This window comes from Mirounga angustirostris, unplaced genomic scaffold (genome assembly GCF_029215605.1).
Source record: "Mirounga angustirostris isolate CCGP_5_RB_7025 unplaced genomic scaffold, mMirAng1.0.hap1 SCAF_11, whole genome shotgun sequence".
NCBI lineage: Eukaryota > Metazoa > Chordata > Mammalia > Carnivora > Phocidae > Mirounga > Mirounga angustirostris.
Genome location: NW_026991719.1, coordinates 44,830,872 through 44,850,715, shown reverse-complemented (window position 1 = coordinate 44,850,715; position 19,844 = coordinate 44,830,872). Strand labels below are relative to the sequence as shown.

General features: G+C 46.7%; 1 protein-coding gene and 1 pseudogene across 1 annotated transcript; both read left to right on the top strand.

Annotated features, from left to right (window-relative positions):
* Positions 1-6,384: 6,384 nt before the first annotated feature.
* Positions 6,385-9,614, top strand: LOC123843869 (MICOS complex subunit MIC26-like; annotated as a pseudogene).
* Positions 9,615-10,025: 411 nt separating this feature from the next.
* LOC123843863 (mitochondrial dynamics protein MID51-like) lies at positions 10,026-13,419 on the top strand. Its single transcript, XM_064573581.1, is given in 3 exon segments — positions 10,026-10,074; positions 11,696-12,483; positions 13,327-13,419. Coding segments are annotated over 3 exon segments (930 nt in total).
* The last annotated feature ends 6,425 nt before the right edge of the window (positions 13,420-19,844 follow it).

The window sequence follows — 19,844 nt, the reverse complement described above, 5'->3', positions numbered from 1 at the left end:
ACTGTCAAAAGAATTTCCCATTTGCTCTAGCCAGAGCCTGATGGTGAGCCCATGACCCCCCTTTCTTAGAGCATTTGCTAAAAATGGCTTACAACTGTGAATTCTTCCTGTCCCTTTGAGATGTATATGTATCTCCTACAACTCAGAAAGTGATTTCTTAAGGACCTGAGAGCCATTCCTTTGAAATGTAATCATAAGAAAGGCTAGGGCCTCTACCTCCCAGTCTCTGTGGGAGGAGAGCATCCTAACTTCCGTAAGTGCCCCCTAGCAGACACAGCAGGCCTAATTGCTTTTATACAGACTAAACTTCTTACCCGATTTTTGTCATTTTTCACCTCCCTGACTCTACTTGAGCCCCTGCCCTCTCCTCTCTCATCCTCCCTTTAAAATACCCAGTCACGGGGTGCCCGGGTGGCGCAGTCAGTTGAGCGTCCAACTCTTGGTTTCGGCTCAGGTCGTGATCTCAGGGTCCAGAGACAGAGCCCCATGTAGGGCTCCCCGCTCAGCAGGGAGTCTGCTTTCCCTCTCCCTCTGCCCCTCCCCTCCCGCCCCCTCTCACCCACTCTCTCTCTCTCACTGAAAGAAATAAATAAATCTTTAAAAAATGAAATAAAATACCCAGTCACTCCTGCACAAATTGGAACAGAGCTCAGCTCTTTCCCCTACTGGCAGCAGTTACTGCATAAAATTTGTTTTCACTGCTTTAACTAATATCCAGTTTTGTTTGTCGTTGACACCCTCCACCTTCACCCTCCCTCAGAGACTCAAGGACAGGGGCCATGTCCGTTTTGGTCACTGCTGAATCCTCAGTGCCTGCAAGAACACCTGGCCCAACACACATTGGCTGAATGAACAAATAAATGTTTGTTAAAATGCATGTAGTAGGGGCGCCTGGGTGGCTCAGTCGTTAAGCGTCTGCCTTCGGCTCAGGTCATGATCCCAGGGTCCTGGGATCGAGCCCCGCATCGGGCTCCCTGCTCGGCGGGAAGCCTGCTTCTCCCTCTCCCATTCCCCCTGCTTGTGTTCCCTCTCTCGCTGTCTCTCTCTCTCTGTCAGATAAATAAATAAAATCTTAGAGGCAGGGAGAGAGGGAACACAAGCAAGGGGAGCGGCAGAGGGAGAAGCAGGCCTCCCGCGGAGCAGGGAGCCCGATGCGGGGCTCGATCCCAGGACCCCTGGGATCATGACCTGAGCTGAAGGCAGAGCTTAACGACTGAACCACCCAGGCACCACCAATAAATAAAATCTTTAAAAAAAAAAATTAAAATAAAAAAAAAATAAAATAAAATAAAATGCATGTAGTAAAAAGGCCCCAAGATTGAGAGACAGGAAAACTAGATTTTAGTCTCATCAGTTGTCTTGGTTAACTAATTTGTTACCAGAGTCAAGTTGCTTCATCAACTTGATTCAGCTACTATCTACGTGACCTGGGCAGGATACAGAACCTCTCTGCCTCAGTTTCCTCCACTTCCTTCCTTCCAGAGTTGTTGGAAAGATTGAAATAAGGTGAGAGAAACACAATAGTGTGAGAGCAGGTGCTCAGAAAATGATTTCCAATCTTCACCTTCTACTGGGTTTCTCTTATGTGATCTCACCCAGAGCAATATGAGCTTGTGCTCCTAAGAGTGCCCCCCTGGAGTCTGACTGCCTGACTGTGAGGTCCTGCTTTGCTCTCTACTAGTATGTGACTTTGCAAAGAGGCTTAACTTTCCAGGACTTACTTTCTTCATCTGTAAACTGGGGGTGATTGTAATACCTACCTCGTAGGATTGTTGTGAGGATTAACAGAGTAAATACACTCACAACAGAGCCTGACCCAGCGTATACAAGTGTTAGATGGTATGACTGGACCTCGGAATCCTCATTCGTAAAAAGCATTGGGCTTTCAGGTCTCCGACGCCTCTGTTACTTTGTACCTGCAGCTGGAGAAGCCAATGGCTCTTTTCCCTTTCTGTACAAGGGTCTGGCATTAGAATCATTAATTTAGTCTCACACTGGGTTTCTGCGCACCTCCTTCAGGCTTCACTTCCTGATCAGTGGTCTGAGGTCACTCTCTGGGCGCTTGCCAGGCCCAGTGGCGGATGAGGAAGCAGGGGTTCTTCCCAGGCCACAGAGGCGGCTCCATCGCAGGTCTTTCAACCCTGCCCCGCCCTCAGGGAACCCCCTTTTTTATTTAGAGTTCCCCAGGGTGTGGGGCGGGGCCCTGGAACTTCCTGGAAGACTAGGGGTGGGCTGCAGCGCAGTTACTGTCCAAATTTAGATTTTCTGCCGGGGAGGCTGACCTGGGGGCGACCAGACTTGCCTGGGTCCCTTCTAGGGCCTGGAGATGTAAGGGCGGGATCCAGAGGTGTTTCCTCCGGGGTTTCACACACGCACTCCCTTCAGTCCTCTGGATTGCAAAGTGCAATCCAGGCGAAAAAAGCAACCCCAAGTGCCCTTCTACCTCCGAGGACTCTGCGCCAGCTTAAACCGCCCTTGGCGGCCGCACTTAACTCTTCCGCCGTCTGTAACGTGTCGCTGTCACACACCCCTTCGTCCAAATCCCCTAACAGCCGCCCACTATGGGCTGGGCTACGGTCCTCCCACTCAACCGCCCCGCCAGCTCCATAGGGGACTCCCCCAACTCCACCGGGAACTTGATGAGAGCGGGATACGCATGCGCGGACAGCACCTCCACGGAGTACGGCCCGACCCCTGTGGGAAGGCCCGGTCGGAGGGCGGAGAGCGCATGCGCGGATGCCGCGCGCCCCTCCAGGCAAGGCGCTGCCGGAGAGCGTGGCCGCGCCAAGCTGAACTGGTGCGTCTCCGAGCCCCCTGCCGCCCTTCTTCTTCTCCCTGGGTCTTGTCTTCCCACACTAATTCAGGTCTATAGGAGGGCCCCATATTGGAGTCTTGGTGTGAATCCTTCCGTTTAGCTAGCAGTCCCTCTAATAAAATGAGTAAGTGACAAGGACAGTGAATCTAAGGTGACTTTGCTCAGAGGGGGTGCAGCCTGTAGGTCGCCATACAATTCTTGGTCCCACAGCGGGCGTCTTTCCCCACCTGGAAGTCGCAGAAATAAAGGAATTTGCCGCCTGCCCAAGCCCCTTCACCGGAACTTTTAGTTTCCCTCAGACCTTTTGAGGGCCTGAGCCACCTTTGGGCTCCCTGTGATGACGGATCAGGGTCTCCTCACTGTGCCCCACACTCCCACCATTGGGACAGTCTCACATGGCGCAAGTGGACTAAGGTAGAAGGCACAGCAGTAAGGATGATCGTTACTACTCACTGACCACCTTTTATGGCAAACATAGTATGCTCAGATAAAGCAAATGAGTATTCATATTCCCATTTCACAGAAGAGGAAATTGAGGCTGGGAGATGAAGACAACCCGTGTCCCACGCATGCCCCTTTAGTGGGTGCGTGGTCAAGACTTACTACAGACACTTCCTCTAAATCCTCCCACCCGGAATGGGCACCCCCACGCTATGGGCCCCTCACTTCTGGGTGCTGCTGCCCCAACCAGGCTGACTCATCTCCCCCACAGTTATTTATTCTGTTCCAAGTCTTTATTAAACTCCACCAGTTGTGGAGGGGAGGGGATTATCAGAATCTTTCCCTAGTCCACCCAATTCGGGGGCTGGGGGAGTTGGAGAAATTAGTCAAACTGATGTAGGAAAGACGTTAGGGTTCGAAGCCTACAGCCAAGAAAGAATTCTTGAGACATCTTTGGTGCAAAAAGGTGATGTTATTAAAGCACAGGGACAGAACCCGTGGGCAGAAAGAGCTGCACTGGTGTCATGAGAAGTGGCCCATTCATATACTTTCAAGTTGGAAGGGGGTTGGGGATAGCATAAGTCTCTAAGATATTTTGGAAGCCAGGTTTTCAGGACCTTGAGGGGGGCTAGCTATTGTTAGGAAAAGGTCATTTAGGGGCACCTGGGTGGCTCAGTCGTTAAGCATCTGCCTTCGGCTCAGGTCATGATCCCAGGGTCCTGGGATCAAGCCCCGCATCGGGCTCCCCACTCTGCGGGAAGCCTGCTTCTCCCTCTCCCACTCTCCCTGTTTGTGTTCCTGCTCCCTCTGTCTCTGTCAAATAAATAAATAAATAAATAAATCGTAAAAAAAAAAAAAAAAGGAAAAGGTCATTTATTACCATCTAATAAAACCTTAGTCATGAGACCCTTCAGATGTATATCAGGGGGCTGCCAACATGTATCTTGGGGGAGGGGTGGGTTAGAGATAAAGGAAGTTTCCAAAAGAATTTTTATTAAAGTAGGCTTACAGGATCCTGGCGGGGGGAGGGGGGATGGGGGGAGGTTCCGGCTAGGATTGCCCTTTTCCCTTAACAAAGTGTCAACACTGAGGCAGTTGAGTCCCTAGAGGAATGTCACTCTACCTGTTTCAAGGACTTGTCAATGGGCTGTAGGTAGTAAGGAAATTTAATAATTTTTCTTCTGCCTTTGTTTCCCACATCAAAACTCCAAGGCTGGAGAGCTAGGAGGCCCAGAGAGGGCCAAGCCCCGTGTGTGCCTCTGCCCATGAGGGTGGGGGCTTCTGCGCTGCCCGCATTAGGAGGAGAGGCGGTGTGGCACCCCTTGAGGGAGAAGAATGGTCTCGCCCACGTTGCCAGAGCCTCCCTTCTCTGGTTCCTGGCTCTACTTCTCTGGTGCCAGCTGGCTCCTTGTTTCTAGCCTTCATTCCTACCTGCTTGCTTCTCTGCCTTTCCTTCAAGCTGTCCACATCCTCTTTCCTTCCTCCCCCAGCAAAAAAATGGATTTCTTAAGGAATAGCTGAGAATTACAATCTAAAACAAGCAAGCTAAGACAAAACCATAGGCAAGTCTGGAAAACCAAGGAGAGGTTTGCTGGTAAAATAATTGAGAGTTTTATTTGTTTGAAGATTTTATTTATTCTTATTTTAGAGAGAGAGCACCAGCAGGGGGAGAGAGAGGGATAAGCAGATTTTGCACAGAGCGCAGAGCTGACCCAGGTCTCTATCTTGAGATCACTACTGGAGCTGAAACCAAGAGTTGTGGGCTCAGCCGACTGAGACACCCAGGCACCCCCTGAGAGTTTTATTTTTAGGTTTAACATTACTTGGTGGCCCCAAAGGGTATCCAGAGAAGACACACCCTCCCCGCCACAACTCCAAGGCTAGTGAGCAAATAGGTATCTATATGCACAGAGCCCATTGGGCTCACTGCTTTCTTGCAGACCCTGAGATTTTGAAAGTAAGTTTTCTCCTGGTTTGCTAGCTGGATGCTTTGTGTCTGAGCTCTCCAGAATTTATTCAGGATCTATTTAAGGCCTTGTTTGTTTGTTGTTGTTTTTAAATCTCTGGCAGTACTCATTTGTCCTGGTGGAACTGTGCTGACCTTTAGTCTCAGTCCTGTTTGGAACCAGACTGTTCCTGTTGGAACTGGTGCCAGTTTGAAATGTGTAGGACTTTGGACAAACTCTATTTTGGGATGGGACTGTTCTGGTTGGAACTGTTCATTTTGGAACTGTGCTGGCCTTTGTTCCAATTCCTCTGGAACTGGGCCTTTCCTACTGGAATTGTGCTGACCTTTGGCCTGATCCTTCTGGAACCAGGCTGTACCTCTCAAAAGTGTGCTGTTGAGGAATTGTCTCTTTGCTCTAGAGAAAAACCTCTAAGAAATGGGATTCCAGTTATCAAAATGCTTTGAGAGTGCTCCTCCTTTCTGAGACTCTGGCTGGTTTTATGTTTAAAAACTATGGTTCCTCCACATGCACGTTCATAAGTCAGTGGACTGACTTAACCAAAGAAATTTAAAACTTTAATGAACATTATCTTGAGCTTTTGATCTCCCCAAACTTGCTTCCTCAATTAAATCAGAAAGCTGCAGTTCCTAAAAAGAAATAAATTTTTTTAAAGGGCAAAAAGGAGGAAAAGAAGAAACGGAATGCCTATTTTAAGTGGTACCTGAGGCTTCCAGATGTTTTCAGGATTCTAAGTTTGTCTCTGCAAAAGACTATTTCTAAATTAACTGAGGAAAACCATTGAAAGAAGCCAAAATGGCTTCCGAGGTCTCTTTTTCCCTTCCCTCATTTTCTTTGATACCTGCAGATACATGGTGGCCACCTTATGCTCAGTCCCTGCATCTGGCTCCATTTTCCTCTATTCTATCTGCTGAACTTTCCTTTTCCTCTGAATCTTTCCCCTCTTGCTCCTCTCTTGAACCTATTGAAACCTACCTTTTCAAAGTTAAGTCTTCTGAGGATCTAAATAAACCTCAAATCATGTTGCCTGGATTAGGTACAAATTGTGAGCCATAAAGAATTTCCTAAAGTGACTGAGGACGCCCATAAGTTTGCCAAAGAATTTAACATAGCTATTCAAACTTATCAGCCTGGTTTGTCAGGTTTCTATCAATAGTCGACATGTTTGTTGGTGAGGACCAAGCCAAACATTGGATGAAACTAGCCACAGTGGGTCATCCCGAAGGGGATTTGGAGAAACAAACCACTAACTTTTGTCAAGATGCTAGAACACTCGCTGGAAATCTCCACCGAGCAGTTACAGTAACTTTTCCCAAGTATACTGATTGGAACAAAATTCAGCCTTACATACAAAAGCTTGAAACTGTTCATGACTATTACAATGAATTCCAAATTGTCTTTTAAGAATATTCCGGTCTGGGCACCTGGGAGGCTTGTTAGTTAAATGTCTGCCTTTGGCTCAGATCATAATCTCAGGGGCCTGGGATCGAGTCCTGAGTCCAGCTCCCTGCTCTGCAGGGAGTCTGCTTCTCCCTCTGCCCCTTCTCCCACTCTCTCTCAAATAAATAAAATCTTTTTTTAAAATTTATTTTATTTATTTTTTTTGAAGATTTTATTTATTTATTTGACAGAGAGGGACACAGCGAGAGAGGGAACACAAGCAGGGGGACTGGGAGAGGAAGAAGCAGGCTTCCCACGGAGCAGGGAGCCCGATGCGGGGCTCAATCCTAGGACCCTGGGACCATGACCTGAGCCCAAGGCAGATGCTTAATGACTGAGCCACTCAGGTGCCCCCAAATCTTTTTTTTTTTTTTTAAGAATATTCTGGTCTTCCTTTATATGTTGAATCCACTGGATGGCATTTAACTCTACGTTTATTAACAGGCTGAACTGGGCTCTTTCTCTTTTAGTTAAAAGGAACAGGACAGAATGGGAAACTGCCTACTCCAGATTTAGTTAATATGGCAAACCAGCTTGCTTGCATCCTAGGTGAGTCACCTAAAAGAAAGACTGCTACGATTCTCAATTTTCAACTCTGGCAAATGAAGGCCCTTAAACAAAACCAAAAACTTTCAAGTTTCTGTTATTATTGCAAAGAGCCAGACATTCAAGATAATGTTCTTATTAAAAAGAAAGATTGTTACAGGCGCCTGGGTGGCTCAGTCGTTAAGCGTCTGCCTTTGGCTCAGGTCATGATCCCAGGGTCCTGGCATCAAGCCCGGCATCAGGCTCCCTGCTCAGCGGGAAGCCTGCTTCTCCCTCTCCCACTCCCCCTGCTTGTGTTCCCTCTCTGTCAGATAAATAAAATCTTTTTTTTAAAAAAAGAAAGATTGTTACAACTTTAAGTGCTCCAGGCACCTTCTGTCCTCCACCTTCTGTCAGTCTTTCCAATGTCTTCTTAATTCCCAGTGACCGGGGCTCTGAGGAACTACAAGGCTCATCTCAATCTTCCCTCTTAATTGGCCTAGAGAAACCATTCTCCAGATTGGGACTGAATCTTTGTCCTTATTGACACCAGAGCTATAGCCTCGGTGCTTAATCCCACTGCTATAAAAGCAGCCCCTGCCTTGGAGTCCTAAAACAGCTCAAATAGTGGAGATCTCTGATAAACTTCAACAAGTTCCTGTCTCTGAACCTAATCCCTTTTGTCTAGGTCCTTTGAGAGCTCTGATCCTTTTTCTCCTTCGTTACTCTGCCCCTATTCATTTATTGGGCTGATATTTCTTAGAAAAGTATCATGCCAGAATTTCTCCCAGTTGGGGGGAAATAATTCTAGAATTTGACAGTAGTAATCAAAATAGTCAATTTGGGGGATTAAATGATTGTTTGACATCTTTTATTTGTTCTGTCTCTGATGCCACTATAGGGTGAGCCCAGGGACACTGATCATTTGTTCCTATTGGATCAGCTATTATCCTCTTTATGGGCAAAAGTCTCAACTGATGTTGGCGGAATCCACACTGCACCTCCCATCAAGATTCAAATAGATCCCTCAAAACCTCTTTCCATAATTAATGCCCTATAAATAAAGAAGCCCTTCAGGGCATCAAGCCCATAATAGAAGATTACAAGGCTCAGGGCCTCATTATCCCCTGCACTAGTTCCTGTAACAATCCTATTTTACCTGTGAGAAAACCCAATGGCCAAGGATGGAGGTTTGTTCAGAACCTCTGAACAATAAATAATACTGTCATCCCTCAGCACCCTGTTTTTCCTAACCCCCATGTGCTGTTAACATCCATTCCCACTGAAAGCAAATTTTTCACTGTAACTGATCTATCATTGCATTTTTAGTATTCCAAATGATAAGGATAGCCAATATCTTTTTGCCTTCACTCGGGAGGAATGGCAATACACCTTGATAGGTGTACATCTGTCCCAGGGTTTTACAGAGAGTCCTTACTTTTCACAAACTTTAAAAGCTCATTTGGATGATATAAGGTTTTCTTTTTTTTTTTTTTTAATATTCTATCTATTCATTTGAAACAGAGAGATACAGAGAGAGAGAGAGAGCATGAGCAGGGGAGAGGCAGAGGGCGAGGGAGAAGCAGGCTCCTCGCCGAGTCAGGAGCCAGATGTGGGGCTTGATCCCGGGACCCTGGGATCACGACCCGAGCCGAAGGCAGACGCTCAACCATCTGAGCCACCCAGGTGCCCCAATATAAAGTTTTCTGCAGGCTCTACCTTGTTATAATACATAGATGATTTGCCTCTCTGCTCCCTTACTCAAACCTCTTCACAGGGGACAGCATCCACCTGTTAACACTTTTGGCCTTGGACCCCGCCAGAGCCACCTCTGCCAGCAACATGTTTAAGGCAATTCAGGTCTGTGGGGCCAGCCATTCTGAGTCTGCTCACCTTGAGTCTATGCATCATCTAAAAAGGACTCACCTCACACAACTTCCGTGAGGGTTAATGAGCTTTCATTCTAGTCCGTTCCCGAGGGTCAATCTAAATATGTGGGGGAGCCAAGGACCCAACTTGATGAAAGCATCTCACACCTCCAACATTACTGTGAGCCATATACAAGTTGGTGTCAAGAAATGCACTCACAAACTAAGCCCAAGATGCTGAGCTTGGTTCAATAGGAGTTAGCTATGAATATCTCCAAAATGTACCTCCTGGATTTTTTCCCAAGACTTGGTGTTATTGGTTTTGCTGGCATTGTTGGACTTCTTTTGGCTAGAGGTTCAAGAATAAGGAAGCTGGTGTATCCCCCTGGGTTCATGGGAGTAGCTGCCTCTGTTTATTATGCACAACAACCCATCGTATTTGTCCAGGTCAGTAGGGAGAAATTATATGACTGGGGTTTACAAGGATACAAAGTCATAGATTTGTGGAAGAAGAACTTTCAAAAGCCAGGAAGTGTGAAGAATTCACCTGGAAATTAATAGAATGCTCCATGCTCTGCTCATTTTTTTTCATGGAGCCTAATGCGGGGCTTGAACTCATGACACTGAGATCAAGACCTGAGCTGAGATCAAGAGTCGGATGCCCATGGGACACCTGGGTGGCTCAGTTGGTTAAGTGTCTGCCTTTGGCTCAGGTCATGATCCCGGGGTCCTGGGATCGAGTCCCCTATCAGGCTCCTTGCTCAGTGGGAAGCCTGCTTCTCCCTCTGCCTGCCGCATCCCCTGCTTGTGCTCTCTCTCTCTGATAAATAAATAAAAATCTTAAAAAAAAGAAAAAGAGTCGGACGCCTAACCAACTGAGTCACCCAGGCATCCCTGCTGTGCCCATTTTAATCAGTTACAGGTAAATATTGGAAACTCCATGCAGTAAACCAATATTTCTACAGAAAAATGGCAGAGAAGTCAGTACTGAATGTAGTAAATTGGCTTTCTTCTTCAGGTAAAACTATACTAGGCTTCTTTGTTATCTTGGGTGATGCCATACTACAAGTGGACTATTCGAAAATCCTTTCACCTAGAGATAATGTCCAGCCTTAGCATCCCTCCTTCTCATGTTGCTATTTATGTACATAATTAAAATTCCAAGGTAAAAAAAAAAAAACAAAAAAAAAACTTTTGGTCTTAAAGGGACATAAAGTCTCCAAAGAAAAATTAGTTCGTTCAAGCTCAGGTTAGATACTTAGGGCATCCGATCTCAGAATAAGGGCTACAACTGGACCTAGGTGAAACCCCTCATAACTGCTTGACATTGACAGATTACCTTTTGACTCTCCATGACACTACAGGAAACTCGTGACCAATGCAGATTTTTCGTGGTTTACTGATGCTTCTTACTTAAAGGATAAAAATGGTAAATATTGTGCTAGGTATGCTACTGCATATTTCCTTTTCAAAGTCATTGAAATAGCACCTTTACATTTTGGTTACTTCAGCCTAATAGGCTGAATTATACCCTCACAAGAGTTTGTACCTTAGCCAAAGATAAAACTGCAAACATTTATACTGATAGTTGGTATGCTTTTGGGGCAGCTCGTGACTTTGGAATGTTATGGAAACAATGAGACTGCCTTAGCTCCAATGGGGATGAACTTTAAAATGGCTTCTATGCCCCAGATTTATTAGATTGCCATACTTTTGCAGGCGGCTCTAGCTGTCGTTAAGGTTCCTGGGCATTCCAGACTTGACTTTCTGGAAGCCAAAGTAAACCACCTCACTGACATCTCCTCCAAAATTGCTACTCTCAAGGAAACCAGTAGCCAAACCTCTGGTCTAAGGGGATATTCTGCCATATGATTTTGGAAAAATTGACTAAAAGACACCCAAGAATTTGCCCCAGAGACGAAAAAACAACATTGGAAATCTAGTAATTGTTGGCTTGATAAAAAAGAGAGAACTCTGGTCTGTGCCAAACAACAATCCAGCCCTACCAGAAATTCTAAAATTTCCACTGTATATGCATCAAACCATTGGTCTTTTGAGGAAACGATGGCATTCATGAACTAGTGTTGGTGGGAAAAGTTTAATAAGTCTGCAAAAAGTGCCTCTATCATCTGTCCCACCTATCCAAAGTATAATTCAGGGAAAGTTGAGTCTCTCCCCTCAACTCCATGCGCAACGTCGTATCCCGGAAGTGAAGGGGCCATGTTGCTGGGTGACCCCGGGAGAAGTAGCGGGCGAAAGGCGAATCTCGAGGAGTGGTAGTGCGCGTGCGTGCGCGCACGCGCGCGCACGCAGTCCGTGGCTTGACGCCCAGCCCCTGCCTGTCCCCCATACCCCAGCGGAGCTGAGGGGTGGTGCTCAGTCTTTACTGTGCCCTGCTGCGCCAGGGTCTAGAGCTTCGCTACACTGATGGAGACTTCTGTCTTGCCTCCATCTCCCGTGAGCGAGAGCAGGCTCTGGTGAGCACAAAGGCAAGAAGGATGACAATGGCATTGGCACAGCCGTTGATTTTGTGCTCTCCAAGTGACCGGCTGGTGCTAGGGGTGGGTGGAGCGGCCATGTTGGCAGTTAAGCAGATGTACAATAGGGCAATCGGTAACCCTAAGCCCCACCCGCCTAAGCCATTGGAGGTGGGGAAGGAGCTGGAAGAACGGAACTGGATGGGCTTCCCCTCTCCCCCCTCGGCCCCCCATTGCTGAATAAGGACACGAAGACAGGCCTGAGCCGGTCCCTGCAGACCCTTCCCACAGACTCCTCAGCCTTTGACACGGATACATTCTTCCCGCCCCAGCCCAAGCCATTGGCCAGGAAGGGCCAGGTAGACTTGAAGAAGTCACGACTCTGCGTGTCCCTGGAGGAGAAACTTCTTAATGTGATCCGACCAGCACCACCCCCAGAAGCCCTGACTTTGGAAGTGCAGTATGAGCGTGACAGGGATCTTGTCGTTGACTTCCTGCCATCAGGGACTCTTGGCGACACTGTCTTGGTAGCCAGACCACACCAGCTAGCACAGTATGGCAACCTCTGGCGGCTGAGCCAGGGTCCTGCAGAGACGGCACACCTACGGGCTTTGGACCAGGACGATTTAGGCTGCCAGTCTCTGTGCCTCAAGATCCTCAAGGCCATATGCAAGTCCACTCGGGCTCTGGGCCACCTCACTGCCAGCCAGCTCACCAACATCACCTTCCCCTTGGCCCAGGAGGAGGCTGACTGTCCAGATATGCTGGCAGACCGATTCTTATAGGCCCTGAGGGGACTCATCAGCTACTTGGAGGCCAGAGTCCTGCCCAGTGCCCTAAACCCCAAGGTGAACTTATTTGCAGAGCTCACTCCTGAAGGTATAGATGAAGTGGGATGTACTCTCTATTGCTCACTGTCTGAGCCAGAGGTGCTGCTGCAGACAGGGCAGGTGAAGGTGGTCAGACCCTGGCTTCTCCGTTAGAAACACGTGGTTGCATAGTTGGTGCCTCACAGGGTCCCTAGGTGCCTCCTATTTTGCTGGTCATTGCCCCGGTCACTTCATGCTCATCAGAATGCCATCTCCTGTCTCCTATTTTCTCACCCAACCTTCAATTTTTGTCACCAAACACTGTGCTCCTACTCCTCCCCTCCCCCTTGCTCCAGGCTAATATTTCTGGAATGAATAGAGAAGGTGGAGCACTGGCCTGAGCTGGTGTTTTGCATTGTGGTCCAGGTTTTCTGTTCCTGTCTGCCCTGCCCTTTGGCCTGTTTCTTTTCAGTGTCTTCTCTGTCTTTTCCCCTTGTTCACGCCTTCTGTTTTGCTCTTTCCCCTGGAGTGTATCTGCCTAGTCAAGATGTTGCCTTTTCGTTAAAGAGTTCTGATTGCACGTTTCCGAGCCGAGCAGAGTGAGTGCTCAGACAGTATTTAGAGTTTCCAGGGGTAAAGCTAACTTTTGACCAGATTCCTGGAGAAGAAGCCCATTTTCCCCTGCCTCCTGACCAGCTCATATTCCTAAGTGCTAAGAAGGTCTCATGGGAACACTGTTATTGACCCATACAGGGGTAAGGCTCAGTATAAACTGGATGCCAAGTTGCTTGGAGATTGTGTTCTTTGGTGGTCCCCACTGAGACTGCAGTGGGGGAGCTGGTGGTGGTGAAGAGGGCCTAGGGAAGGGTGTGTGTGCCCCATGGCTGAGCCATCAGCGCTGCTGCAGGGGAGGGAAGGGGCTGTCGGGACAGCACCTGTGCGAGTGCTCTTGTTCAGCCCCTTCCTTGCCTTATTGCCAACTAGGACGAGGCCTTCAAGGACACAGCCTTTGTGGTAGAGTTTGAAGGGAGGTTGAGAAGTGGCAAACACCGGCTGAAAAATCCGGTCACCGGTTGAGGCTTGGCAACCACGTTTCTTCCCCACGAGGCCCTGCTTTCCAGGACGTTGCCTGAGCGTAGGAACAGGCCCACAGCCAGCCCTTCATTCCCCGGTGTCTGCCATAGGAACGTGAGGGGGCATTTGCTGAACTCTCCAAGCCCCGCCAGAGGCCAGAGGGCAAGCAGCTGGGGCGCCAACCTCTTTTCCGTCCTGTCTCACCTCGCAGCTGGGGAGACTGGTGCTATCCAGGAAGAGCACGCAGGGGTAAGACACATAGGAGAGGGAGGGCGCCTGGGTGGCTCAGTTGGTTAAGCGCCTGCCTTCGGCTCAGGTCATGATCCCGGAGTCCCGGGATGGAGTCCCACATCGTGCTCCCTGCTCAGCGGGGAGTCTGCTTCTTCCTCTGACCCTCCCCCCTCTCATGTGCTCTCTCTCTCATTCTCTCTCTCAAATAAATAAATAAAATCTTAAAAAAAAAAAAAGACACATAGGAGAGGGAGGCAGGGGCTTCCTATGCTCCTTCTGGTTTCCAGCTGCTAAAACCCCGCTGCGTATTGCAACGTCAAAAGTAGCCTGAGGGTGGGGAGGAGGGTCTCCTACACTACTACGTCAGTGCAAAAAAAAAAAAAAAAAAAATCAGGGAAAGTTGTTCATACAAATGGATTTCATACCGCTTCCCCATCTCATGGATATCAATATGTTTTAGTCAGGGTTTGCATGTTTTCTCACTGGAGTAAAGCTTTCTCTTGTGGACAGGCCACTGCTGCTTCTGTGAGAAAAGATTATCCCTACCTGAGGAACCCCTCTCTAACTTCAGAGTGATCAGGGAACCCATTTTACTGGTCAGGTGCTTCAAGTGTGCGCTGTTTGCTTTCACTGTGCATTATCATCCCTAGTCTTCAGTTAGTCACATGAACTAGTGTCACTATTAAGACTCAATTGGCGGGGCACCTGGGTGGCTCAGTTGGTTAAGCGACTGCCTTCAGCTCAGGTCATGATCCTGGAGTCCCGGGATCAAGTCCCGCATCGGGCTCCCTGCTCGGCGGGGGGTCTGCTTCTCCCTCTGATCCTCTTCCCTCTCGTGCTCTCTGTCTCTCATTCTCTCTCTCAAGTAAATAAATAAAATCTTTAAAAAAAAAAAAAAGACTCAATTGGCATGAGTTGTAGCAACCCTCCAAATACTTTGGCCAAAAGCACTGTCATTGGTACTGTCATTTTGTGAAGGCCTAATTGCTTCTATTAAAAATAACTGTGCTTTGGGGCACCTGGGTGGCTCAGTCGTTAAGCTTCTGCCTTCGGCTCAGGTTATGTTCCCGGGGTCCTGGGATCGAGCCCCGTGTTGGGCTCCCTGCTCCGCGGGAAGCCTGCTTCTCCCTCTCCCACTCCCCCTGCTTGTGTTCCCTCTTTCGCTGTGTCTCTCTCTGTCAAATAAATAAATAAAATCTTTTTTTAAAAAAAACTGTGCTTTGCTAGAGCAATTTTTTCACAGTGCACTCTTGGGAAATGATAACCTTAAGCATCACACCTTGCAACCTGGAGATTTCATATGTTGGAAAGGCACCTCCAGAAAGACTCTTCAACCTCGCTGAAAAGGCCCTTATCGGGAACTTCAAACCAACCCTTATGCTGCCAAACTCCAGGGAATAGACACTTAGATTCATGTGATGCATCTGAACAAAGCACCAAACCTTGACCTGCACACCATCTGGTGACCTGAAAGTAAAGATTTCCTGGAACTGAAGGAGATGACATCTGATGAGACAGCTTTCCCAAGATGACCAGACTACACCTGTATACCTTTTTCTCACTGTTGCTTCTCTCTTTTCTGTGGAAAGACAAAGCCCTTGTCTACATTTCCCAAGCCCTTGTGGAAGGAGGAAACCTCTTCTTTTGATTATGGCCTTTCAGAAACAAACTCATTATGATCCCAGGACAAGTTAATTTTCACTTGCTTTTTCTAAAGGGTTAGGAGGTTCAGCATTCACAAAAGTCTTTCTTTCCTCTGAACTATTAACTGACTTTGGATTCTTATCCAAATGCCTGGCCTCTGAATTTGCAAACTTACAGACTATATTATCAATAACACGTTTGGTTCCAAACAGTTCTTTGAGATAGCAATATTGTTTTATTTTTATTTTTTTAATTATAAAAGATCTTATTTATTTGGGAGAGAGAGAGAGAGAGAGCACGAGCAGGGGAGAGGGACAGAGGGAAAGGGAGAAGCAGGCTCCCCACTGAGTAGGGATCCCGACGCGGGGCTCCATCCCAGGATCCTGGGATCATGACCTGAGCCAAAGGCAGACGCTTAACCGACTGAGCCACCCAGGTGCTCCTAATAATACTGTTTTAAAATGTCTTTGAAGTTTTGCTGTTTTGCAAAAAGTTCATCAGGTGTTGCTTCATGTTTATACTTGCACTGTATCTTCCCAAATACACTCAGTTAATTTTTTCAGTGTGCTCTTGCAGTATTCACTATCCCGTGTTCATGGCCACTTTAAGCAGAGATGTCCAGGAGGCATACATGACTCTGGGTTTGCCTTCATAAAGAGAAACTTTCTCCTCTAAGTTGGAATAAGTGCCAATAGATATTTCAGCTGGCTACTTTCAGACCTAGTGTCTTGATGTAGAACCATCACACAGTTTGAAATTATGTTACTTCTGTTTTGTATAATTGTTTTAAATTTCGTATTTTGTTGTCTATCAAACTTAAAAAAAAAAAAAAAAACTTGATGTACCCAGTAAGGCTATCTGGCTCAACCCTTCAGGATGATTTCCAACACTTATGCATTACGCTCCTCTCCCTACTCGTGCATGCTCTCTCTCTCTCTCTCTCTAATAAACAAATAACTCCTTAAAAAAAAAAGAGGAAGAGGGGAGCCTGGGTGGCTCAGATGATTGAGCGTCTGCCTTCCGCTTGGGTCATGATCCCGGGGTCCTGGGATCGAGCCCCACGTCGGGCTCCCTGCTCAGCGGGAAGCCTGCTTCTCCCTCTCCCTCTGCTCCCCTGATCTTGCTCTCTCTCTCTCCCAAATAAACAAATAAAATCTTAAAAAAAAAAAAAAAGAGGAAGAGATCCCTGTTCTCTCAGGAGGGTAAGTATTGGTTCAGAGGTGGTCATACAGAACTGTGGGAGCCTGATAAGGGGTATCTCGCCAGTGGTATCTTGGGTGTTATCTGTGGGGTAGGGTTGCCAGATTTAGCAAATGAAAATACAGGATACCCACTCAGATATGAATTTCAGATAAGTAACAAATAATTTTAATATAAGTATGTCCCAAATATTGCATGGGAGATACTTATACTAAAAATTATTTGTTCATCTGAATTCAAATTTAATTACTGAGCACCCTGTATCTCATCTGGCAACAGCACTACTGTGGGTGGTATTGATGAGGGAAACAAAGGCAAGAGAAATGTAGCTTAAATTAAATCTCCTTACAGCTTACATCCCACTGATAGATACCAGAAACATACAGAGCGTGACCTTACTCAAGGAATTCATGGCTGCCTTAGTGCCTTAATGTTTCCATTTTATTAAAGACTAAAATAACCTTATCTTTAAAATTTTTTATTTTATTTAAATTCAATTAATTAACATATAGTGTATTATTAGTTTCAGAGGTAGAGTTCAGTGAGTCATCAGTTGCATATAACACCCAGTGCTCATTACATCACGTGCCCTCCTTAATGCCCATCACCCAGTTACTCCATCCCTCCACCCACCACCCTTCCAGCAACCCTCAGTTTGCTTCCTATAGCTAAGAGTCTCTTATGATTTGTCTCCCTCTCTGATTTTGCCTTATTTTATTTCCCCCCCTTCCCCTATGATCCTCTGTTTTGTTTCTTAAATTCCACATATGAGTGAAATCATATAATTGTCTTTCTCTGATTGACTTATTTCGCTTAGCATAATACCCTCTAGTTCCATCCGTGTCATTGCAAATGGTAAGCTTTCTTTTTTTTTAATATTGTGTGTGTGTGTATACACCACATCTTTATCCATTCATCTGTTGATGGACATCTGGACTCTTTCCATAGTTTGGCTATTGTGAACTTTGCTGCTTAAACGTTGGGTTGCAGGTGCCCCTTCGGATCACTATGTTTGTATCCTTTGGGTAAATACCTAGTAGTGCAATTGCTGGGTCATAGGGTATCTCTATTTTCAACTTTTTGAGGAACCTCCATACTGTTTTCCAGAGTGGCTGCACCAGCTTGCATTCCCACCAGCAGTGTAAGAGGGTTCTCCTTTCTCCACATCCTTGCCAACATTTGTTGTTTCCTGACTTGTTAATTATAGCCATTCTGACTAGTGTGAGGTGGTATCTCATTGTGGTTTTGATTTGTATTTCCCTGATGCCGAGTGATGTGGAGCATTTTTTCATGTGTCTGTTGGCCATTTGTATGTCTTCTAAAAGTAACCTTATCTTTTTTTTTTAAGATTTTTTATTTATTTATTTGAGAGAGAGAATGAGATAGAGAGCATGAGAGGGGGGAGGGTCAGAGAGAGAGGCAGACTCCCTGCTGAGCAGGGAGCCCGACGTGGGACTCGATCCCGGGACTCCAGGATCATGACTTGAGCTGAAGGCAGTCGCTCAACCAACTGAGCCACCCAGGCGCCCCTAAAAGTAACCTTATCTTAACAGCAGCTAGCCACTCAAGGTCCTGAAAGCCTTGCTTCCAAATTCCTTCAAGACTTACGCTATCCCTAACCCCCACTAATTAAAAACTATATAATCAGTCACTCCTCACAATCCCAGTGCAGCTCTTTTTGCCCACAGGTCCTGTCCCCATGCTATAATAAAATCGCCTTTTTGCACCAAAAATTTCTCAAGAATTCTTTCTTGGCCATTCGCTCACAAACCCAAAAACTTCCAAATTTCATCATCAAGTAGTGCATTGTTGCTGGAAAGTACAGTGTTATACAGACTGAAGTCAGACAGCAGGTAGCAGACTATGGAGAGCACTGAAAACAAGGGGAAACCACTGAAAACAAGGGGAAACCACTGAAAGGGTTTAACACAAGGATGATAACATAATAAAATTTGAGTTTTATTTATTTTTTTATTTTTTTAAAGATTATTTATTTATTTATTTATTTGACACACAGAGAGAGATAGCTAGAGAGGGAACACAAGAAGGGGGAGCGGGAGAGGGAGAAGCAGGCTCCCGGCTGATCAGGGAGCCTGATGCGGGGCTCGATCCCAGGACCCCGGGATCATGACCTGAGCTGAAGGCAGATGCTTAATGACTGAGCCACCCAGGCGCCCCAAGATTTGAGGGTTTTTTTTAAAGATTTTATTTATTTATTTGACAGAGAGAGACACAGTGAGAGAGAGAACAGAAGCAGGGGGAGAGGGAGAGGGAGAAACAGGCCTCCCGCTGAGCAGGGAGCCCGATGCAGGGCTCGATCCCAGGACCCTGAGATCATGACCTGAGCCGAAGACAGACGCTTAATGACTGAGCCACCCAGGTGCCCCCAAAATTTGAGTTTTAGAAAGAGGCTTCTGCTGGCTTCTTGAAGGATCCTTTTAAGTGGGATAATTGTGAGATCTGACCAGTTGCAATAGTACAGACAAGAGATTTGGGGTGGTGATAATTGGAAGCTAGGAAAGAGGAGTTGCCAGATTCAAGAAGTATGCAGGAGTTAAATCAACAGGATCTGGTAACTGATTAGAAAGAATGAAGAGGGCATCAGTCCCAAGATCTAGCTTGTGTGCCTGGAGAGATGATATTACTACCAGCTGAGATAAAGAAGTTTTAAGGGGCAATGATTGAGTTTAGTTTAGGACACGTGTTGTAGATGCCTGAGGGACATCTGGTGTAGGGGGCCAGCATATGATTGGCTACCTCATTCTGAAGTTCAGTGGAGAAGGTGAGCTGGAGGCAGAGATTGGGAAATCCTCAGCAGAGAGGCAGTATCAAAACTAAGAGACGGTTGAGCTCCCCAGAGACGGAGTGCAGAAGAAAAGGGGGTGCAGGGAGAAGACCAAAAGGAACAGTCAGGGAAGTAGGAAGAACCAGGAGAGTTAGGTGTCATGGAAACCAAGGGGGGGGGGGGTTCTAGGAAGAGGAAGTGATCAAACATGGCAAAATGCAGCCAGAAAGTTCTGATTATACCAAGGCTAAACAATGGCTGTCGATTTGGGCAATGGTAGAGTCATGATCAACTTAGGCTGGAATCACACAAGTTCATTCAGACATTAGTCGCATTTATTCAAATGGTAAACACTCAGCCAGCATGCATCCTCAGCACACTCTCAGATGCTAGCCACATTCTCATGTTCCACACACGCCTTCAGAATTTAAAGCATTTATTCAAATTGTGCCCCAACAGGCACACATTTGGATGCTCCCCACACTCATCATTTGGGATCCTTTATATTTTCCAATGCCACCTCGGAGTCAGCTGGAGCCAGTGAAGCTCTGTCTTTGCAGGGGTAATG